This window comes from Harmonia axyridis, chromosome 1 (genome assembly GCF_914767665.1).
Source record: "Harmonia axyridis chromosome 1, icHarAxyr1.1, whole genome shotgun sequence".
NCBI classification, from domain to species: domain Eukaryota; kingdom Metazoa; phylum Arthropoda; class Insecta; order Coleoptera; family Coccinellidae; genus Harmonia; species Harmonia axyridis.
Genome location: NC_059501.1, coordinates 44,483,949 through 44,509,568, shown reverse-complemented (window position 1 = coordinate 44,509,568; position 25,620 = coordinate 44,483,949). Strand labels below are relative to the sequence as shown.

At 34.3% G+C, this 25,620-nt stretch overlaps 1 protein-coding gene across 2 annotated transcripts in view; it reads left to right on the top strand.

Moving 5' to 3' along the window:
* LOC123671092 (ETS-like protein pointed) overlaps positions 1-25,620 on the top strand; it is a 315,036-nt gene that overhangs the window by 47,182 nt on the left and 242,234 nt on the right. For both annotated transcript variants that reach the window (XM_045604771.1, XM_045604770.1), the window contains exon 2: positions 10,774-10,884. In XM_045604771.1, coding sequence (XP_045460727.1) covers positions 10,774-10,884 — 111 coding nt within the window. The remainder of the gene's footprint in view (positions 1-10,773; positions 10,885-25,620) is intronic.

Below are 25,620 nucleotides of genomic sequence, written 5' to 3'. Positions count from 1 at the left end.
TTGTCAATTCTGTTAAGAAATCTTCGATGTTGCATTACTTAGTGAACAATGGCAATTGTTTACGTGCGAAAATATTACTCGCATAATTATTCACCTCAACAAAATTCAATTTTGCCGGCAAATTTTGGAAAACATCATGCAGATCCAGATTTTTTCAATAAGATCATTTGGAGCGACGAGTCTTCCTGTACCAAGGATGGGTACATGAAGACCTAAATCCTCTGGACTCTGAAGCTGAATTGCGGATGCGTTCTCTCAATTCGGCTTCATCATGTATGGGTGTTGCGTATACTTTGTCTTTTAGGCAGCCCCAATAATAAAAGTCCATAGGATTTAGGTCAGGTGAACGAGGAGGCCACAAAATTTCACCTTCTCTTCCAATCCACCGGTGGGGATAAGTTCTATTCAAATGTGCGGTAACTTCTAGTGTTCGAGTCCGTAATGTGCTGGGCATCCATCATGTTGAAAACACAGACTACGTCGCAGCGCCAGTGGCACATCTTCCAATAAAATGGGCAGCTGGTTGGTTAAAAATTCCAAATAATTATTTGCGTTCAGTGATGGCGGCAGTTCGATCGGGCCCAAAATTGCACCATTAAATATTCCAGTCCATAAATTGATCTTGAATCGATATTGTGATCTATCTTCTCTCACCTCGTGTGGATTTATGATATTCCAGCTATGCCAATTGTGAAGGTTCATGTACCCATCCTTGGTACAGGAAGACTCATCGCTCCAAATGATCATATTAAAAAAATCTGGATCTGCATGATGTTTTCCAAAATTTGCCGGCAAAATTGAATTTCGTTGAGGTGAATAATTATGCGAGTAATATTTTCGCACGTAAACAATTGCCATTGTTCACTAAGTAATGCAACATCGAAGATTTCTTAACAGAGTTGACAAACTTGGTTTTGTCAGAAACGTACCCATTTGGATAAAAACAGCCATATCTTTTTTCTTTGAATAACAAATGACTTGTGTGATACCGCTTTGAAATCACTATAAAATAGACAATTTATTGGTGTAATGTGCAGCAGTAGCTCGGTACATTTTTTTTCCACTACGATGGGCTAAACTTCATGAACAAAATAATCCACTACCAAAATTTCCAATAAAAATATTTCTCATAGCCCCCTTTAAAATTTTCGGATGATGTTTTCAATGTAAACGTTAAAATCATTCTTCAGCAATATTTTACAGAAAAAATTAACCAGAAAGATGTAAAATTGTACCAACCGTAAGGCCAAAACTATTGAAAGGGGCAAAAATTCATTATTTTCAAAAAAAAAAAAATATCTCGAAAACGGTAAGACTTTTATAATGGGAATTTTGTCATAGCAGGTGGGTTATCCTTTGATCTACATTCTCCATCGGTTTGACGTGGTCTTTACGGGACACCCTGTATATAAATTATATTATAAGTAGCAAACTGCAATATTTTTTTATAGCTCCATTCAACAGACCCTCTTCAAATTTGTTTTTCTAACTACAGCCTTCACTATCACTGAGTTATCCTCAATGCATTACTAAAAATGTTGATAAGCATATTTCATTTTCAGATTAGATCTCGGATTAGAAATACATATAATGGAAGAAGTCGGATAACGCTTTGACCCGATACTTATATATAAATACATATAATGGAAATGTAATAAAGTTTATATAAAATTCTTTACAGTAAAGTGAATTCTAACTTCAATATAGTTCAGAGTACAATATTATTGAGTTGTTCTCAATCCATATAATGCAAACTTCGATATAACTATGGAAAATAAGATCATATATGTAATGTAAATATCAATAAAGGAAGCAGTTTATTGTGAGAAAGCTTATAGTTTGAAATTATATATAATTCATTCATTTTATTAATTTATTTCCCATAAAGCCCATGTTTAAAAAAGTTTTCACGAAATAGTCCCATTATAATGACAACAGTCAATATCACACTAAAGACTGCTGTTATCGAACAACACTGTATTCTTCGAGGGTGATTCAAACTCACATCGAAACACTAAGTACATACTGGACAAATTTTCATGTGATTGAGATTAAATACTTTTATTCTTTTGCTATTCCATAAATTCATCCTAGAGCATGTGATTGACATACTTCCAAGAGTGCCATAATTGTTTTAATATGAAAACAAATAGGTGAGTTGAAAGAAACAGGATATTCAACTGTGGATATTATTGAATACTTCTCATTTATTTTCAATGGCAAAATCAAGAAGAATCAAGTAGTAGAGTTGGATATAATGTAGGTACATATTATAGAACAAATTTGATTACAAGTGGAGTCTAACATTTTCCATTGATTACAGAGTCATAAATCTTCATTTCCATATTTTCACACTGATGGCTCCAAAAATATTGAAGCAGATCATTATTTTTATTTTTATGAGATAGTTGGAAATCAAATTTCGTAAAGGAATTACTTTCTATCAGAATGCACACTCATTTATTTTGTATCCACACAATTATTTTGGAAATTGTTTTTAAATTTCTCGAAAATATGTATGGAATTTCAATATTCTGTTGGGATTCTTCAAATCTTCGATGATTTTCATTTCATGCTAACATAATATCAAATATCCTTAGAACATTAATATCTATCTATATTCTAAGCAAATATCATAAAAACAACAGTGTAAATGAATATTTTAGGTTAGAACATAGATTATTCGAACTGCTGTGTTTAAATTTGCAACACTCGAAATTTGAGGTTCAAACTTCAAACCACAGACTACTAGTCTGTGTTAGAACTTTTACAGATTTATTTGTGAATGTGAGGTTAAATGACAATTCTTGTACGATATATTATAAATGCGATGTAATAAATGAATGGATATGAATTATGAGTATTAGAGCTAAGCTAATATGGGTGGTAGCGAGCTCAATTCGTTATGATTATCGAAAATGAAATAGAAAATCAAGAGAAAAATATTTAATCTTTATCGTCAAAGAAATTGGGATAACTCATTTATTGTATTATAAATACTACTTTGTTCAACAAATGGAATGTTGAAAGTGAGTTTATGATGGTTTTTCCAATTTAGTAGCTTATTTCCAAGGTTCAAATTGTATATCTTATACTTGCGAAAACTTCAGTGTTCCGGTTACCAGGGGTGAATTAGCTCATTATGAAAATTTAAAATGGCTATATATTTTTAACAGGGCCGAATCGGAAAAAATGGTAAATGAAAAAAATGTTTCTTTTGACCTCAAGAATCTTCGGTTAAAATATATGTACAAGTCAAAGACTCACCCTGTATAGGACATAAATTGCCTTGTTCAATTCACTTCTGAGTAAAACCCAGAGCTACAAGCTTGCTCTATAACGTAGGGAACCATCACTATTAAGCTTTTTATTAAACACCAAGTTATAGTCCAATACACTTCATGAAGTTCTGCAATTTTCCAGGCATCTCTTGATTTTCTATTTCATTTTCGATAATCATAACGAATTGAGCTCGCTACCACCCAAATTAGCTTAGTTCTGATATTCATAATTCATATCCATTCATTTATTATATCGCATTTATAATATATCGTTGTTTATTTCATTTCCTACAGAATTGCCATTTAACCTCACATTCTCAAATAAATAATCACAGACTAACTAGCAGACTAACTAGTAATCTGTGAAATAATATTTATCTGTGAAAGTTCTAACACAGACTAGTAATCTGTGGTTTTAAGTTTGAACTTCAAATTTCGAGTGTTGCAAATTTAAACACAGCTGTTCTAATAATTTATGTTCTAACCTAAAATATTCATTTACAGTTCACACTGTTGTTGTTATTATGATATTTGATAATATTATGTTAGCATGAAATGAAAATCATCGAAGATTTGAAGAATCTCATCAGAATATTGAAGTTCCATACATATTTTCGAGAAATTTAAGAACAATTTGCAAAATAATTGTGTAGATACTGAGTAAATCACTGCATTCTGATAGGAAGCAATTTCTTTATGGAATGAATCATTTGATTTGTTCCAACTATCTCATAAAAATATTGAACTGCATCAATATTTTTGAAGCCATCAGTATGAAAATATTGGAATGAAATGTTATGGATCTGTAATCAATGGAAAATGTAATCAAATTTGTTTATAATATGTACCTACATTATAGTCAACTCTACTACTTGATTCATCTTGATTTTGCCATTGACAATAAATGAGAAGTATTCAATATAAATATCCATAATTGAATATCCTGTTTCTTTCAACTCACCTAATTTGTTTTCACATTAAAACAATTATGGCACTCTTGGAAGTATGTCAATCATATGCTCTAGGATGAATTTATGGAATAGCAAAAGAATAAATGTATTCAATCTCAATCACATGAATATTTGTCTAGTATGTACCTAGTGGTATGTTTCGATGTGAGTTTGAATGACCTGAAGAATACAGTAATGTTCGATAGCAGCTGTCTTTAGTGGGATATTGATTGTTGTCATTATAATGGGACTATTTTGTAAAAACTTTTTTAAACATGGGCTTCATGGGTGATCTGGACTTTTCAAAATAGAATGTTGATTTTAATGAAGTATCTTTTTATTATCAGAGCTGTGTCAAAGCTCAGTAATTTGTAATCAAATAAAGGAATTGAGGTGAGCTTATTCAAATGACTTCATTTTCAAACTAAGTTGGCTAGTACTTCAATTCTAAAATCTGAGACATGACATCATAGTAAATATTCATTTCTGTGGTTTTTTTCCACAACAGAACAGAGTTGCATTCAGCCAAAGTACGTAATTTTTTTAATTTCACAGATAATTTTTTTTTTTTAAATCAAGTTACTCGAAAACGGCGCTTTGTAGGAGGAAATATGAAGAATACTTTTATTTTTCAAATTAGCCAAATATTTTTGAATAAACGTTCAAATTACTTTTAAAAGTTGGGTTCTTCGAATTTCTGGTATTTTTATGGTATGTTATTTCCTAATGAAGAAACTGAAATATGTGTATGGAATCTTGTGTTCGGAAAAGATGTGTCATGTCAAGGAAGAGCTATATTCCAAAAATCATTTCCTTCAATAGAACCATTTACGAGATATAGCCGAAAATCACATTTTTTTATCGATTTTCAACAGCCTGTATCTTTTTAAATGGGCCGAATCGGAAAAAAACGGTAAAGGAAAAAAGTGTTTCTTTTGACCTCAGGAATCTTCGGTTAAAATATATGTACAAGTCAAAGACTCACCTTTATAACGCTGAGATATTTTGGTGTGAGAAATAATAAGATTCAGATGACAAGATTCAGTGGAAAACGACATATTTAGTAGTTTGCTTCCATTTTTATGGAGTATTTTGTCCTCCTGAACATTCATAGGGACATTGATGTTGACGAGGTCGCTGTGATTACTAAGGTTTTCAAAGGGTTCAAAGTTTTAAAGACCAAATTAGATTTTGTGTTGTAGTTGCCAATTTTCTTCTTTTTTTTCATATTAAACAATCGATTTACTATTTAATTATTTTTTAATTTCTACCTGAATGGTTAAAACCCTGATAAGTAAATAATGATATTATAATACAACAAATACATAAGGGTACAACTTTTTTTGCGAAATTCGAGGCTTTATTGTAAAAAACTGGTTATACATTTATAATTCAAACTATTGCCCATCGCTGGTCATTACTTTCTCCCATCTTTCGGACAGCGTACGAATTGAAAAAACTGGTCATCTTTTGAAGCGATCCACGAATCGATCCAAGTTTTTGCTTCTTCATAAGATCGGAAGTGTTGGTCAGCCAGGCCGTGTGTTATTGATCGAAACAAGTGATAGTCCGTGGGAGCAACGTCTGGAGAATACGTCGGGTGGGGTAGGAATTCCCATTTCAACGTTTCCAAGTATATCTTGACTACTTTCGCAACATGGGGTCGAGCATTGTCATGCAGTAAAATCAATTGATCTTCTCTCTCGTTGTATTGCGGCTGTTTGTCTTTCAATGCTCGGTATAAACGCATTAATTGCGTTCGATAACGATCGCCTGTGATTCTTTCAGTCATAATACACTACGCCGAGCTGGTCCCACCAAATACTGAGCATGACCTTAGAACCGTGAATATTCGGTTTGGCCGTCGTTGTGGAAGCATGGTCGGGATATCCTCATGATTTTATGCGCTTGGGATTATCGTAATGAACCCATTTTTCGTATCCAATCCCAATCCTATGCAGAAACCCTTCCGTCTTTGCCTTGCAAGCAGCTGTTCACAAGAAAATAAACGACGTTCAAACACCTTGCGGCTTCAACTCGTACCACACCCAATTTCCTTGTTTCTGAATCATTCCTATGATTTTCAGGCGTTTTGAAATGGCTTTTAGTGTCACTCCTATTGATCCTGCCAATTATGGTTGCGTTCGACATAAGTCTTGATCAATTATTGCCTCCAATTCTGTATCTTCAAAAACCTTCTCTTTTCCACCGCGATGCTGGTCTTCGACATCAAAATCGTCATTCTTGAAGCGTTGAAACCACTCTTGTTACGTTCTTCCACAAATATCGTTCTCACTATAGGTATTTGAAAGCATTCGATGAACCTCAGCCGCAGATTTCTTCATATTTTAGTAGAAAATTGAAACCTCCCGCAAATGACGAGAATTTGGCTCGTAAGCTGACATGGTTAATCGTGAATAACTTTATGATGCAGACACAAATTGACTAACATGTCGATGGAGTTATGTTCACAAATACCTAAACTTATTGTATGACATCTACGATATATTTATTTCTACTACCACTTACCGTTACAGCCATCTATTGCAAAACGGCGGAAGCAAAGTTGTACGCCTTATATAAATATTCATATGAATATCTAAATATAAATATTTTTGAGAGGTTAGGCTTGATATCGGTGTAATCTGGGATTTGGTCCCATAGAAAAACTCGAAGCCCATAATGGCGAACCCCCTCAAAATTTAAGGCTAGGACCGCCCTTGATTTGTCGTCATGGAAAGTTATTTGCATCAAATATTTTCATGTGAGTAAGGGCGAAACGGTATATTCTAGGAAAAAAATCATATAGAATTCCACCCTAGAATCAGCATAGTATACCGAGTGAATCGTCTGAAATCAGCTAACGATACAAGGTTTCGAAAAAAAAGCTTTTATTTTCTAGCCGGATACCCAGTGAAGGATCTACCGACATAGTGACGGGGTCCAAGAGGCGGAGCCCCTTCGGCGTGCAGAGCGAGTTTATTTTATTAAATCAATATGAATTTTTATCAAGTAAGGACTGAATCCATTAAATACCTAAATTGCAAGGTTTCCTAATAAAAGCAAGTTTTCATCCCAATCGCAATATGTATTAAAATACATATAATTTAATTTTGTCGGTAAAAGTTGAAAACCTGGTTCGTCTCAGCCACGTGATGATGGATCACCCTGTTATTACGGCACTGGATGGGTAGATCCCTTGTCCTTGAGAGTCGAAATGTAACGGGTGTTTTTTTCGAGGTATATAACTTTAAGTTGGCAATGTTGGCATTACTGTTCAAGATGGCTTCTTCTTCCACTCTTTCTTAAGACTATTGCCTTGTTATTTTCTGTTTATCCAGCCTCCGGTGACGTAGATGTTCAAGATGGCGATCGATTTAACAGCTGTCAAGTGATTTATTGTCAGTTTGGTTTGGCAATTCATCATGAATAGACTCACGCCTGAACAACGCTTGCAAATAGTTTTTTTTATTTCGGAAATAATGGTTCCGTGCGGAATACGTATCGCGCACTACGTCCATTTTATCGTCGACACAATCGTCCATCAGAGCAGTTAATTCGATTAACCATGGAACGTTTTCGCACCACGTTTACGCTTATTGATAACTTGATAACTCGCATACCCAGAGACGCCGTACAGAAGAAGCTATTGCTGCTGTAGAGCGTAGCATTGAGGAAGACCCGAATGAGTTTATCCGCCATCGAGCACAAGAATTGGATCTGTGTCCATCCACTTTATGGAAGATTTTACGGAAGGATCTTGGTTTACGTGCTTACAAAATCCAACCCGTGCATGAATTGAAGCCAAACGATCATCAAGTAAGGCGTAGATTCGTCGAATGGGCCCAAAATGAGATTGCCGTTGATCCCGATTTTCATAAGCGAATTTTGTTTAGCGATGAAGCGCACTTCTGGTTGAATGGCTACGTCAACAAACAAAACTGCCGCATTTGGAGTGAAGCTAATCCTCAAGTGTATGTCGAAACACCGTTACACCCAGAAAAACTGACTGTTTGGTGCGCTTTATGGGCTGGTGGAATCATTGGTCCGTACTTCTTCAAAAACGATGATGGCCAGAACGTTACAGTCAATGGTGATCGGTAAAGAGCCATAATTACTAACTTTTTCATTCCTGAATTGAACAACCATGATGTCCAGGAGCTGTGGTTCCAACAAGACGACGCAACATGTCACACAACTCGTGCCACAATCTATTTTTGAAAGACACATTTTGGTGACCGCCTAATTTCACGTTTTGGACCTGTGAATTGGCCTCCAAGATCTTGTGATTTAACACCGTTAGACTACTTTCTGTGGAGCTATGTAAAGTCATTGGTCTATGCCGATAAGCCACAAACCCTTGACCATTTGGAAGACAATATTCGCCGTGTTATTACCGATATACGGCCACAAATGTTGGAAAAAGTCATCGAAAATTGGAGGTCCAGATTGGACTACATCCGAGCCAGCCGTGGTGGTCATATGCCAGAAATCATATTTAAAATGTAATGCCACAAGATTATCTTGCGGATAAATAAAATTCATGTCAATCGAATAATCGTTGTTTTATTGCAATTTAAAGTTCTATAGCTCTAAAAAGAAACACTCTTTATTCTTACGACTCTTGTCGTGATTAAAATTTCAATAAATTCAATGCACAAGTAATTCTTAAGAGTATACATTATTCTACGGTCAAACCCAGAAGATAATTCATATTTCTATTGAATATTGGTTCAAATAATATAATCTGACAGTATAAGAATTTTTAGAAACAAATCATTTTTCTTACGTGAGCACCGGGGTCCACAATTTGAAAATTTATTCTGAATAAAAGTTTCCTTATGTACAGGGTGTTCCAAATTCGATGCTCACTGAAAGCATCTCAAAAACTATAAGATTAATGAAAAAATCTTCAAGAACCCCCGAGCTCTTTTTTCGAAATAATAAGGTGTCAGAAATGAGGTCATAGATATCTCGATTGTTGTCGAGTTATGGGGCGTTTCAATTATTTCGCTATATCTTGGTTTCTGTTCGAGATATTAAAAAAATTCACTAAATACAATGCGAATATCATTTTTAACAACATTTATAGAAAGGAACTGTACACTGTACAGTGCATCCCATTTTGGGCGAGACAGCCAGGTTTCTCGCTTGTTATTTAAGATAGAGCCTTGCGGTTTTCACGTTCCTTTCCTACTTTTTCGTGAAACTCAAGTTGGTCTAATCAGATTTTGTTCAACTGTTTCCGTTCAAGAGATGCAGGGCGATTTTGGAAATTGATACTTTTCGGACCCCTCCTTTATCTCCGAAGTTATTAGAAATAATGCTGAGGTAAAAACTACGTCTGAATCAGAATTCTGCGTAGAATCCAGTGGCGTACTCGATATTTTTTTTCGGGTTATGGTTTTGAAGATTCAACACAAACTTATATTTTTTTTAATGGAACACCATGTATATCGTTACTTCGTTGAATTCGTAATTTTTTTCCCTTCTAAATGATGTATGATACTATGTAGGTAGGATGTTCAGAAATTTCAAAAAACACTAAAACATCAAATAATGATGATTTTTTGTTAATGGGCAATGGATTTCCTATATGAACAAAGAATCAATAATAATAACAATAATTCATAGCGATGACAGCTAGATCAGATTGGTTTTTTTCTCTCCAATGCCTACTTTATAAAACAATGCTCCCAAATGCATAGTAGCCATAATAACAACAAGGATCTTTGTATCATCAATGACCTACTGCTTTTAAAAATCAAAAGTAATAATCCTCTTATTGAAACTTAGGAAATTCATGGCCCATTTACAAAAAATCATCATTATTTGGTGTTTTAGTGCTTTTTTCAACATTTCTAAACATCCTACCTACATAGTATCATACATCATTTAGAAGGGAAAAAAATAAAGAATTCAACGAAGTAATGATATACAGAGTGTTCCATTAAAAAAAATATAGGTTTGTGTTGAATCTTCAAAACCATAACCCGAAAAAAAAATTGAGGACGCCACTGGATTCTACGCAGAATTCTGATTCAGACGTAGTTTTTACCTCAGCATTATTTCCAGTAACTTCGGAGATAGGGGAGGGGTCCGAAAAGTATCAATTTCCAAAATCACCCTGTATCTCTTGAACGGAAACAGTTATTCAAAATCTGATTAGACCAACTTGAGTTTCACGAAAAAGTAGGACAGGAACGTGAAAACCGCAAGGCTCTATCTTAAACAACAAGCGAGAAACCTGGCTGTCTCACCCAAAATGGGATGCACTGTACAGTAACAAGTGTTTCCCTACGAACATTAGTGAACGTATTCATATAAATTTTGCTATTTTGTTTATCATGAGGAATACCAGGGGTGGCCCCTTTCCTTTGGGACACCCTGCACCGTGGTACCTCGGTGTACCAAATTTCATAAATTTAATGTACTAATATACTTCACCAGTTTTTGTTGTTACCGAATACGTAATTTTTGACAATATCCTATTTTTCATGTATAATGCACTTGAACAAATGAAAATAAGGTATTATTTGCAGATGGACCTGGAATCTCTTGATAGTTCCTTCGACTATGGCTTAGAAGAGCAAGATTTTTATGAACCAATCAAAAAGCGACGAGTTACTTTCAACCCGGAGATTTATTCAAAGGTGAGTTCAGTAAAGATTCATTTTAGGTATCGCTTGTACACATAAAATAAAAAAAAATGAGCTTTCAAAAAGTGACCAGAAATCCTGTGCTTCCATTTAACCGAACATAACTTTGGGCCATAGCTTCGTTATTGAAAATCCTGCTTAAAAGACGAGCACGTCACTGTATTTTACGTAAAAAAGTATATAATGCATATATCATATATCAGCAGACACAACAGTTGTGGAACAGTTGTCAATATTTTTCGATTTTTCTGCTGAACGCAATCTATCAGTTTTCGCTAGGAGCGGTCGCCATTTTTGGTAGCGAATTTGTTTTACGCTATTTTTTTGTAACGTGTTGAGTAACTGACATCAGTGACAGTTGTTGTGGGACGAAATTTGAATTTGTGATAGCAAACATGGAAACCGTAACATATACAATCAATAATTTAACTTATAATGTGACACACAACCAGGATATAACGAAGAAAACCAAAAAGCATATATATGAAAGTATGGTCCAGAGTGTCACCCTATACGGATCAGAGGTTTGGGACATATCCGGTGCGAATAGAAAGAAACTAGTGGCAACGGAGATGGATTTCCTGAGGAGGAGCTGTAGACGGTCAAGACTGGACAGAATCAGGAACGATGTTATAAGAGCTGAAATCAATGTAAGCCGAACAATATTAGAAGAGCTGGAAAGAAGACAATTGACATGGTTTGGACATGTCAAGAGAATGACAGATGAAAGATGGCTCAAGAAGGTATTAGAATGGATACCGGCAGAGAGAAGAAAAAGAGGGCGGCCTCGAAGAAGCTGGCGAGATGAGATTGATGAAGCCATGACAAGGAATCAAGGAATGATTGCTACGAGAGGAGAAATTGGAAGTTGGGGACGGAGAGACGGCGACAGCTGTAGAAATCCGATATATATATATATATATATATATATATATATATATATATATATATATATACAGGGTGGCCACTTTTTCAATGGGATTGTATTGGTAACTTTTAAACCATAAGAGTTAGAAGGTCGGTCAAATGGAGAAAAAGTTGCATGCATAGAAGCATTATCAAGCAGTTCAAACAAATCGAGATTATCAGGGCCGGATTTCGAGATATCATAAGAAAAGTAAATTATGTCATTTTGATTTTTCTTTTTTTCTCACTTCATTTCAAATATTATCAAAAAATGTTACAGGAACTTTTTATTCGACAGTAAATTATCCTCAATTTGACGTAACCAGATTTCGTATCCAACGTTTCGTACTCTCTGGGCCACCCTCAACCTCATTTTTTTCAATACGGACCTGCATATTTTATGACATTTTTCGAAATAACTTTTAACGCTGAATTCAACGATATATCATACTATGTCATTCGAAGTAGATTTTCAGGTGATTTTGACCCTTATCCAATTTTCTTCGGGTCGGATCTGTATCACCTTCATTTAGTTTAATTAACAACATGCAATATGCAATAAATTTCGATAAGAAAATCCACTTACCCATCTTGAACTAAATGGAACATATTAGAATCAAAGCAAGAAACCAGTATACTGGTTTCTTGGTTCTTCTTTTATAATAATCATTTGAAAATTTCAATTCATAATAATTAAACGAAAGTATCATTTAATGAAAGAAAAATCGAATGATTATTCGAAAGTAAATGAAAATTAATGAAGTAAGTGTTCGAAAAGTCCACCATTTTGTAAAATGCACTTTACGGTTCTGGAACCCATACTTCTTATACATTTGCTTGTTTGGTCTCCTTGAATACCTTCCAAAACATTCTCAATTTTCTCGCGAGGTATCACTATTGTTGTATTTGTCATTTGAATCGTTGAAACAAATTACAGAATCGAACTTTATTTTGAGATCATTACGATATAATTTTTGCAAGGCTTGGTATTCAAATTTAAAATCATTGTATTCGCGTCTCTTGACTATTTTATTACAAGCAGTTTTTTAAAAATTCCATTCACTGGCCACAGTCCTCGATTTTTTTTCTGGGTTCGATTGAATTTGGGTCAGAACATTGATATCGTTAATAGACTTGTTTTTTCTTACATAAACACCATTAAATTTGGATAAGGGTCAAAATCACCTGAAAATCAACTTTGAATGACATTGTATGATATATCGTTGAATTCAGCGTTAAAAGTTATTTCGAAAAATGTCATAAAATATGCAGGTCCGTATTGAAAAAAATGAGGTTGAGGGTGGCCCAGAGAGTACGAAACGTTGGATACGAAATCTGATTACGTCAAATTGAGGATAATTTACTGTCGAATAAAAAATTCCTGTGACATTTTTTGATAATATTCGAAATAAAGTGGGAAAAAAAGAAAAATCAAAATGACATAATTTACTTTTCTTATGATATCTCGAATTCCGGCCCTGATAATCTCGATTTGTTTGAACTGCTTGATAATGCTTCTATGCATGCAACTTTTTCTCCATTTGACCGACCTTCTAACTCTTATGGTTTAAAAGTTACCAATACAATCCCATTGAAAAAGTGGCCACCCTGTATATATATATATATATATATATATATATATATATATATATGTATATATATATATATATATATATATATATATATATATATATATATATATATATATATATATATTTTTTTTATATATATTTATATATTTATTTTTTATTTATATTTTATATATACAGGGTGTCCCGTAAAGACCACGTCAAACGGAGGGAGAATGTAGATCAAAGGATAACCCACCTGCTATGACAAAATTTCCATTATAAAAGTCTTACCGTTTTCGAGATATATTTTTTTTTTGAAAATAATGAATTTTTGCCCCTTTCAATAGTTTTGCCCTTACGGTTGGTACAATTTTACATCTTTCTGGTTAATTTTTTCAGTAAAATATTGCTGAAGAATGATTTTAACGTTTTCATTAAAAACATCCTCCGAAAATTTTAAAGGGGGGCTATGAGAAATATTTTTATTGGAAATTTTTGGTAATGGATTATTTTGTTCATGAAGTTTAGCCCATCGTAGTGGGAAAAAAATGTACCGAGCTACTGCTGCACATTACACCAATGAATTGTCTATTTTATAGTGATTTCAAAGAGGTATCACACAAGTCATTTGTTATTAAAAAAAAAAAAAGATATGGCTGTTTTCATCCAAATGGGTACGTTTCTGACAAATTCAGGTTTGTCAATTTTGTTAAGAAATCTTCGATGTTGCATTACTTTATGAACAATGGCAATTGTTAACGTGCGAAAATATTACTCGCATAATTATTCACCTCAACGAAATTCAATTTTGCCGGCAAATTTTGGAAAACATCATGCAGATCCAGATTTTTTTAATAAGATCATTTGGAGCGACAAGTCTTCCTGTACCATGGATGGGTACATGAACCTCCACAATTTGCATAGCTGGAATATCATAAATCCACACGAGGTGAGAGAAGGTTGATCACAATATCGATTCAAGATCAATTTATGGACTGGAATATTTATGGTGCAATTTTGGGCCCGATCGAACTGCCGCCATCACTGAACGCAAACAATTATTTGGAATTTTTAACCAACCAGCTGCCCATTTTATTGGAAGATGTGCCACTGGCGCTGCGACGTAGTCTGTGTTTTCAACATGATGGATGCGCAGCACATTACGTACTCGAAGGTACCGAACATTTGAATAGAACTTATCCCCACCGGTGGATTGGAAGAGGAGGTGAAATTTTGTGGCCTCCTCGTTCACCTGACCTAAATCCTATAGACTTTTATTATTGGGGCTGCCTAAAAGACAAAGTATACGCAACACCCATACGTGATGAAGCCGAATTGAGAGAACGCATCCGCAATTCGGCTTCATCATGTATGGGTGTTGCGTATACTTTGTCTTTTAGGCAGCCCCAATATTAAAAGTCCAGAGGATTTAGGTCTTCATGTACCCATCCTTGGTACAGGAAGACTCGTCGCTCCAAATGATCTTATTAAAAAAATCTGGATCTGCATAATGTTTTCCAAAATTTGCCGGCAAAATTGAATTTCGTTGAGGTTAATAATTATGCGAGTAATATTTTCGCACGTTAACAATTGCCATTGTTCACTAAGTAATGCAACATCGAAGATTTCTTAATAAAATTGACAAACTTGAATTTGTCAGAAACGTACCCATTTGGATAAAAACAGCCATATCTTTTTTTTTTTTTAATAACAAATGACTTGTGTGATACCTCTTTGAAATCACTATAAAATAGACAATTTATTGGTGTAATGTGCAGCAGTAGCTCAGTACATTTTTTCCCACTACGATGGGCTAAACTTCATGAACAAAATAATCCATTACCAAAATTTCCAATAAAAATATTTCTCATAGCCCCCCTTTAAAATGTTCGGAGGATGTTTTTGATGTAAACGTTAAAATCATTCTTCAGCAATATTTTACTGAAAAAATTAACCAGAAAGATGTAAAATTGTACCAACCGTAAGGGCAAAACTATTGAAAGGGGCAAAAATTCATTATTTTCAAAAAAAAAATATATCTCGAAAACGGTAAGACTTTTATAAAGGAAATTTTGTCATAGCAGGTGGGTTATCCTTTGATCTACATTCTCCCTCCGTTTGACGTGGTCTTTACGGGACACCCTGTATATAAATATATATATATATATACAGGATGTCCTCTTTACGGGACACCCTGTATATATATATATATATATATATATATATATACTATACTAAACAGACATACTATTAGCGTTTTCAGCTTGTTGCACTGCGCACTATAGTGCTGCACCGTTCGGGTGTATCGTTTTCCGCTTACCTTTTCGGTGCGCACTTATTCAGTATTTGCGTTTTCTGCTTATGCCTGTCTAGATCGCTCTCAGTGCGCACCTAAGGCAACCATTTCTGCACTGTCTCTGGGAGTTCCAGACTTCCAGTTTCGTTAACCTATGGTTCCAGTACAAATATGGCGGATAACACCAAGATGTTTACTTTTTGTAAAGAGTTTTTAGAATCATCTTCATCTATTGATGAAGATGAATTACAATTTTCGACTGAAGAAAAAGTCGAAAAAAAACTACGAATAGAGCCCTAACGGTCTAATTTTAGATGCATTGACTGATATTAAATTGCACACTTGCACTGGTGAAGCAGAAAACGCTGCCTCAACATTTTCTTCACTCTCACTATCTTTCATAATAATGTAATTATGCAGAACGCATGCAGCGAATATAATATCACAACCTTTCTGTTCTGTTTCTTCTGGTTCTGGTTTCCCTATATCCAAATATTTCAATTTCCTAAATTTGCCTTTAAGTGGCCCAGATGCTCATTCTATCATTGCTCTAGCAGTACTATGCCTTATGTTATAATTCGTTTTAATATCTCAGATCTCAGATGGCCATTATTAGTGAATTGAGTCATAACATTCATTGCATATGCAGAATCTGCAAAAGTATGCGAATTTGGTGCCATGTGCTGAATATGATTAAAAATAGGACTATTTCCAAAAACACGGGCATCATGAACCAGGAACCCCAATGTATACACCCAAGAATTTCATGCTTGAATCACATATTCTTAAAAATATTCTTGTTGTAAAGAGCATAAAACGCCAATTCCACTTGAAACATACCTTGGAGAATTATAGAATGTTAACTCAATCTATTATAATATCGTGGGTATTTCCTGTAGGCTGCCTTATACCAATATGACTACCATCTATAGCACCAACAACTCCTGGTATTTGATACCTTCTATAAAATTCCTAAAAAATATAAGAATTAAACATATCGTAGAAAAAGGAAGAAGAAGAACATCCCTCTTCCACTCTTCCATTAGGCCAAGTTATATAAGGGACTGTCAATCCTGATATCAAATTGATCATTTCTTTGAATACGACATGAGCTGTACGCTTGGAAATTCCAAAGCAGTCACCAGTAGCTAAAAAGCATTTCTGCTTTGCTATCATCCAAAGGGTGAATAATTTTTTTTTTCCAAAGGAATTTAATGTGGACCTCTCGAACTAAAACGGGAAAGATCCTAGAATATCAACAATTATAATATCATATAAAGCACCTTTACTTACCTCATAAGCTGTTCGGGACATTCTGAAATGTTCTCTGAATAGATCTCCCATGTATAGAGAATTGTATCTTAAAAAAAATAATTTTTTGGAATAACTGCTTTACTTTCCAAGTTAGGCAAGGGTTCAGCCAATTCTAGAACATGTCCAATGATTGTATTGATTATACAACTCATGTTCTGATGAACCAATAGAATCCGTAAATTTCCTATAGTTACGGCGTGTTGATAAGTGAATATACTACTTGACGACGTGGTATAATCGTTTTGGTGTTTCGCCTCCTGCCATATTGTGATCATTTCCATAGTAACATTCTTTGACGTTCGCCAAAAAATAAAGGTCAAACTCCGGGAAATGTCATTGAATTATCAGAATGCAGTGCTTTGGTTATAGTTATTGAAATTATTCTTTATATAATCGTAACGAATACCACTCGAGCATAGACAATATATTCCGATTATGCGAACCTCTTCACTCGACGTAGTTCGCGAATCGGTGTATAATCGAATATTGTCTATGCTCTTGTGTAATTATAACTGATTATATCTTCGTCGTCATCAAAAACGAATAGAATAATTCTCATATCCATGATCAATGTTTCGAAGGTGTCGAAATGAAAGAGTAATACTACGAAATCGAACTTGAAAATTGAAATCAATTATAACACAAAATTCTGTCATCACAACTTAACCTTCAAGAAGGACCCACAGAACATGCTGTCATAGCCTCATACATTTATCATCTCTATAGACGTCATAATGTAACCCGTCCAGCAGAGAAAATTAACGTTACCAAACTGATACCTATCAGTAGCGGAGCTACTTACGCTACCGATCTTTCTGCAGAACGCGCCCAATGTTTTAATTTCAGAGATCTATCATCAGTAATAAAGGAGAAATATTTTTTTTTTTTTTTATATCACTACTTTTCCAATTTTCGTTTATAACTCAAAAATAAAAGAAGGTGGCCAAAAGTGAATACTACTCTTATTAGTTTCTCAGAGAAAGTGAATGGGTTACTAGATTTCGTCTATCTCCTCTGGTTTGAAAGGTGTAGTGCTAAAACATCGAAATTTGCCCACCCTGTACATACGGATTGACTTTAAAAAGTTCATTTCTGCTTTTCCTCAGAAAGCTATAGAGTGAGTTTTCATATTCATCAGAACCAAATTTATCGACCGAATTCATTGAAACTTATGATTGGCACATGCCGAGGTCGAATCAGAGAGATATTCATTATACCAATATTAAAATTGAAAAATATTAAAAATATCACTTTGTATTTCGAATTTAAAATCATTGTTTAGATTTCCAAAAAACACTTCAGCCAACAAAATAATTTATTCCAAGTTATATTGCCAGTAAGTCAGTTGTTGTTTTCTTACCATGTATTTTGAAAACCCGATTTGATTTTCTGACCCCCCACCATAGCCACAAGACATTTACTTAGGTCTGGAACAGGTCGTTTTACTTCTTTATGTATAAATTTATCGTCGAAAAATATTGCTGATTTATTGAAAAATTTACAAAATCACAACCACTTAGAATATTTTCATTTAGCTTGGTAATTTGAGACGACTCACTCGATTCCGCTAAATCCATTTCGCCTTCTGGTAGTTATTAAGTCGATTAACAAAATGAAAAAATTCACACTTACACTGAGGCAATTTTTACCAGATAGTCGGGACAGAGAAAATCACAACAGAGCGAAAACTAACCTGATTTCCCGCTTCCCGAATAGTGCAGAATAATTGCAGTTCGCCCTGCAGCATCGGCATACCTCAAATCTATTTTTAGAAGCCGCCTTCAAATTCGTAGGAATATTTTAGAGTTCTCGTCGCACCGATGTACATGAGACGCTAGACAAGGAAGCTCATTAGGCACGCCGCAGACCGTTTACTTCTTAAAAAGGAAAAGTGAGATGGATATATAGTCCATTCAGGAATTATTGACATCGAAGTAGGCCTTGAACGTCTCGTCGCGGCTTTATTTCTGGTTACAAAAATATCACTAAGAAATGCTATGGTTCATCATAAAAATAACCAGTTTAAATTATTTTCATCATTTTTGTATCCCAAAGATCCTGAATTTTCGAAATTACGATTATTACGAAGGGACGCATATAGTCATGATTTCATAAATTGAAATTCAGATTATATAACGTAAAAATATAGCGAAATGCTATCTCATTTCAAGGAAATCCAATGAAGAGATATCTATTCATTTAAGAGTCGCCCATGAAAGATCCCATTGAAGATCATTAAAATATGCATATTCCTTTTCATCAAAAGTTCTTCAAAAATTGTTGCATTACTGATGGACACTGGATACCAACCTGCTTGCAAAGTTCTTATTAAATAACTCTTATGGATCATTTTGACATCACAGTCGTACTGTAACTTTCAAAATTGGAACCAATTTATCATCCGATGTGTGAATTACTTTCTAGTCACTATTTATTGAAACTGTTCATGACATGAATGATTGATAATTATTGTATGAAAAATATAGGTACTATTTGTACCCAAGTTTTCTGTTTTTTATTGAAATGCTCTTAATCTAGTAACTATTAAATTACATAGAGTATTTTGCCCATAACAGCTTTAACTTACTCACTAAAAGCATTTTTGCATAAAATCGTTTTTAATTTGTGAATTTTAAAATTTTATTGCATTCTATTATTATCTTCAAGTGGGTAAGAGGTGAAGAAATTCTTGGAAGTTACTCTTCTGAATATATTTTTCGATTTAATACTCAGTAAAAATTCTATGAAGCAATTGGAATTTATTAGATTTTTGGATTACTCATTGATGAACAAAAAACAGATATAACAATGCTTAATTTCAATATAGAATATAAATAAACTAGAGATGCAATGCCGAGACTTCGTTTAGCAACCCAATTATAAAATAATTCTCCCTTCATAGATTTATGTCTGTCACTGTCAAAACAAAACATCCAGGTAAAAATCCAAATATCCAGCATTCAAAATAGTGCTCCTTCTACTTTTACCCTTGAGTATACTTGAACAACATTTTGTTTTCTTTCTAGAGTCCACTGTTGAATAATGCTGCCATTTTCAAATAACCAAGTTTCCTCCAGATAAATGAATTTCACATTTTGTTGCAAATATTCTCTGTATTCACCATAAAATCGTACTCAACTTATTATATTTTTCTGTTCATCAATAAGAATTTTCCTTTTATTAACTGTTTTGAACTTGTTACCAATTAAGTTTATGTAATGTTGACGTTGATTGATGAATATCTATAATAATAATAATAATAGTATTGTTTATTTCCAGAATTATTAGCATACAGACAATAGAATGGAAACAAGTCATATTGGCACATTATTGCCTAAAATCATTATGTATGTATCATGTATGTATCACAGAATACCTTGAATTCATACGTAGAATAAGGTTCACATTTCAATATAAATTGAGATAGGGCTTTTCGAAAGGCTTTGATATCTTTAATGATCTTAATTGCTCTAGGAAGATAACTAAATAATTTAATTCCCATATACATTGCACTGCGTTCAGTAAGTGAGTATTTATGCGCAGGAAAAAAATATGAGAACATTCTTCTAGTATTATTACAATTCCTGTATGCATCCCAGTAATTATTATTTTTGATGAAGAATAACAAAACTCTGAATATATAAAGTCCTGGAAGTGTCATTATGTTATTGCTCCTAAATATGCCCCTGCATGTAGACCTGAATTTCATTCCAAACATGGTTCTTAATGCTAACTTCTGAACAATAAATATACCTTCTGCTTGTGAGCTACCACCCCAGAATATAATTCCGTAGGACATCAGTGATTGGAAATTCGAATAATATAAGGTTTTTAATGTCGTAGTGTCAATTTGATATTTCAGGACTTTAAGAGAGTAAATCGCGATATTTAGTCTTTTTATAAGGGCATCACAGTGTGGACCCCAATTGAGGTTTTTATCAATCATAATGCCCAGTACTCTTGTTTGTGGGCTTACTTGTATAGTCTGATCGTGGTAAATATATGATTCGGACAAACTATGTTCGATCGTATGTTGTTGAAAAACACGATATTAGTTTTCGATGTATTAAGCACAGAGCACCAGTTCTCTATCCCACTCATGGTCTTCGTTATTTTGTTAGATACACTCACTACGTCATTTCCACTTACTATGACGTTAGTATCATCTGCGTATATGTAGGATTCTATTACACCCCCAGCTAATCCGTCATTCTCGACATGTTCTCCCAATTCCTGAAAAATATCCGGCAAGTCATTAATATAAACTAGAAACAAAATTGGCCCTAGTATAGTTCCTTGAGGTACTCCTGAAGTGATTTCGCATTCTGAGGATAGAAACTTTGAATTTACCCCATCCAACATCACTCTTTGCTTTCTATCAGATAAATAGCTTTTCAATAAATCCAGTGTTGTTCCCCTAATTCCACATTTATTCAGTTTCAATAATAAAGTTTTATGGTCTACTCTATCGAAAGCTTTAGAAAGATCTACAAAAAGCCCAGCGGGTATCTTATCATTTTCGATTGAATCAATGATCATCTGTAATAACTCAAATACTGCTGTTTCAGTGCTACGACCGAGAATGAAACCGTGTTGTCTGCACGAAAGTATCTTAAACTTGGTGAAAAACTTTATTAGACGATTCGCTAAGATTTTTTCGAATATCTTAGCGAAAGCTGTTATTAAACTAATTGGTCTATAGCTTGAAAAATCGTCAATATCTCCCTTTTTAAAACATGGCTTCACTATGGCAAGTTTCAACATGTCCGGAAAAATTCCAGTTTTAAAAGCACTATTAATAATATAACAGATTGGATGGACTATTTTTGTTATATGCTTTTTAATAACTTTGATGGGAATGTCGTCGTGTCCGCATGAATTCTTATTTTTCAATCTACCAACAACCGAGACAATCTCCGTTTCCGAAACCTCAAACAAGTAGAAAGATTTAGTGGAAATTTTCAAATTTTCCTGCCTAGTAACACCAGATCTTGCAAAGTTTCCTGTTGCAATATTTGCGAAAAAACAATTGAAATCATCTGCCAATTTGCACATTTCATATTGGTCAGACTCGTCCCAGAATTTTGTAGGGAGTTTTCTTCTGGGATTCATGTTATTTCCTGATAATTGACCAATTATTCTCCAAGTAACTGCCGATTTATTTTCCGCCTTATCTATGATCGTTCTATAAAAAGCTTGTTTACCCGATATTAGGGCAGAATCATAACGTCGTTTAACATCATTATAAATTTTACAGAATTCAGGTCTACATCTAGAGACAACAAATAATTAATCTAATATTTTTTTTAAATTTTCGATTTCAGGGGATGAATTAATTTTACATTTTTTAGCTACATTCAAATTTTGAATTGGAAAAGCCGAATTGAAACATAAGTCAATATTCTTAGAAAAAAACGCCCACATATCATTAACTCTATTCTCAGGAATATCAAAAATAACAGACCAATCAACATTATCGAGCAGATTTTCGAATAGTTGATGATTACTTTCGTTATATATTCTAACATTTCTAATTAATCTAGATTCATTACGCTTCACATCAGCTTGAAAGACGAATTTTTGTCCTGAATGATCAGACAGGTGTTCTTCAACTATGGTTACCTTACCTTCTATACTTGAAATAATATTGTAGCTGAGTTTGTGGTTATTCTAGTTGGTTCCTTGATTTTCAATTCCAGGTTATAAGTTTCAATAATTGATAAAAACATTTTCGCATCCTTTGAGTGAGATAGGATGTCAATATTAAAATCACCTGAAATTACCAAATCTACACCCTGTAAAAAACATTGATCAAGTACAAGAGAGAATTTTTCAAAAAAGAGAAATACATCAGCCAAAGGCTGCGAGTTGGGGCGGTAAACACACACTATTAGATACTTCTTATACTGTATTTCAATTTGGCAGGCACAACACTCGATTACACCTGGTACACTAAGTGACTTGATATCCGGTCTTTCCAGGCACTCAATCCCTTGCTTGATAAAGATTGCACATCCACCATGATGTCCCTTATCTCTCCAGTAGGAAGAAGCAAGAAAAAAATCTTCTGGAGTATAGATTCCTATCTCCTCTTCTGACCTCCAGTGCTCAGTCAGACACAATATATCTACTTCATGATCAAGGAGGGCTTGCTGTAATCGCAAAAAAGAATTACAAATTGATTGTATATTTTGATGTAATATACATATATGCTTGCTTTTCTTGTAGAAATTTTTATTGTTGAATTCGTTGTGTACGAAAAAAATTTGAGAAGTTGAATTCTCTCAACGTAACACCTGCCGGCCAGAAAGTTGGGTTCTGTAATTTTTCGAGAAGGACATCGTCTGGAATCCCGATACTGAAAGCGGAATTTGTTCCCCTTGTTGGAAGTTTTTTCACTTCTATCGTATCATGATTTGGTAACTTTGACATATACTGTTTTATGTCTTCAGCATGAACGTCATCTCCTTTTATCCTGCCTACGTATATCCACTTTTTTCTAACTGCTCCTTTAATTTTGGAAGATGGATCAACATCCCCCGTACAAAAGGTTGTTGTTCTAGACTTTTTCTCAGAAATATTTTTCGAGATTGATTGTGGTCTCTTAGTAGTCTTCACCAAATTAAATTTATCATTGTTCCTTTTCTTTACAACAGTGGTCCATGAATTATCATTTGCATTCTTTTCTTGTGTATTATTGTCATTAGTACCATTATCTTTGTTTATATCGGCTTGCTCTGGAGTTGGAATATTCAACAGTTGTTGACGGCGCATGTTCGCGTTTTCAGAACTACTCGATGTCGACGTCTGTCGTGAAATTTTACGTTTCCCCGACAGTACTTCATCATCACACGGAGTAGGTACCAATTCTGTAGGTAACTTGTTTTCAGTTACCTTGATCGATAGACTTGGCTGACAAGAGTGACAAGAAGAACCTTGTTTACCTTTTTTTAACCTGGTAATTTCACTCTCAAGATTTTTTATCTTATCAGAAAGCAATTCGCTATTTTCCAATAGAACCAAATTTTTGCTTCGTACTTCATCGAGCAATTCACTCAGTAATTTCACCTGAATACTTAGATATTGTTTCACTGGGTCATCTTCAAGTTTATTCAATTGTATTGATCCACTTGATATTTCATCGGGAATTTGAACACTTACATGGTAACATGAAGAAGTATTCTTAGAGTTTGAAGTCTTCCAGCAGGAAGGATGTAAAACTGCGCTGCATTTGGTACACTTCATAGCACCAACCACTTTTCTATTACAGTGACTGCATAAATTCGAATTAATTTCACTAATATTCGATTTTTTCGCTCAGCTATCGCTCTCTTCACCTTCACTTGACGCCATCTTGCGCAGATATATGCTTTCTGGTCAAATTTTATCCAGACTGATATATTGGTTGCTTTTGTTAACAATCAAATTATTCAATGATTCTTTGAAGGTGAAATCGTATTGCACAGGTTTTCTTCCACTAATAATCCAGGTTGTAATGACTTGCCTTCTTCTTTTTTCAAACAGTTATGTGAGAAATACTCAGATAAACTAATCATTGTGTGTTTGAAATTGATAAAACTTTTAAGTTTCGATCAAAACCAATAACACAAACAAACTGAAATCTAACCTCCTGTCAATGACATTTCCAATGCCAACCCGAAATCTGCAATTCAAAATGTAACTGAATGAGCCAGTACCAACTTAATTCCGATTTCCCAAAGCCACCCGGTATGTCAATAATTCCTGAATGGACTATACAAGAATCAGTTTCAATAAAAAAATCCCCCAACACCGTTTTTAGAAGAAAAGTCTCCATTTGTTCACGAAAATGCTTAGAGTATTTGGAATGGAATGCATAGAATTTATGGAATATTTTGAGGATCACAAATTTTTATTGAAAATAGATTTCAGTACAAAAATCGTCAACGACATCATTTTCGCATGATTTTGGAACTTAGGTTATTGGTTTTAGGGTTATTATAGTATCAGAAATTATTTATTTTTAGGATAAAGTGGATTAGGTATTTATTCATCGATTATTTTTACAAAATATTGATATTATGGCAACACAATACATAAAATCGGTGCTAGAAACCATTGTTGTTTTCATACCTGTTTCGACGATCAAAGTCTGTCGAATGTTGGGTAAATTATTAGTTCAGGCATAAGGAGTAATGATGGCTAATCAGTGAAGCCAGTCGACTAGATTAATTTGGTACCGGAAGAAGAGGAAAATATATATGATGTCACCTCCATAAGCCCGGAAGTGTGTTCATTGGAATAAGCTACGGGGGGGGGGGGAAAGGCACTCATAAATAGACTCTAACTTTAATTTATATTTTGATATAGGGTGTACAAGCCAAATTAATATCAATAAATACATTAGTTCAGTAGACACAGCGAAAAAAAGGATCTGCTGGAAAAAAATTCGAAGTTAGAGAAACTTCTACAGGTTGTTCGGGGGTGCTGTGGGATCACTCTGTCAAGTTATCCAAGGCTGGTTTTAGAGTCACGCTGACCGTCGGCGCTGACAGGCCAATATGTATGATTACTTATGAAGCGTTTTAGAATAACGCTGACGGCTCAGCGCTGACCACCGTCAGCGCTGAGGAATCGAGCGTGTACTCGCCACGCGTCAGCGCC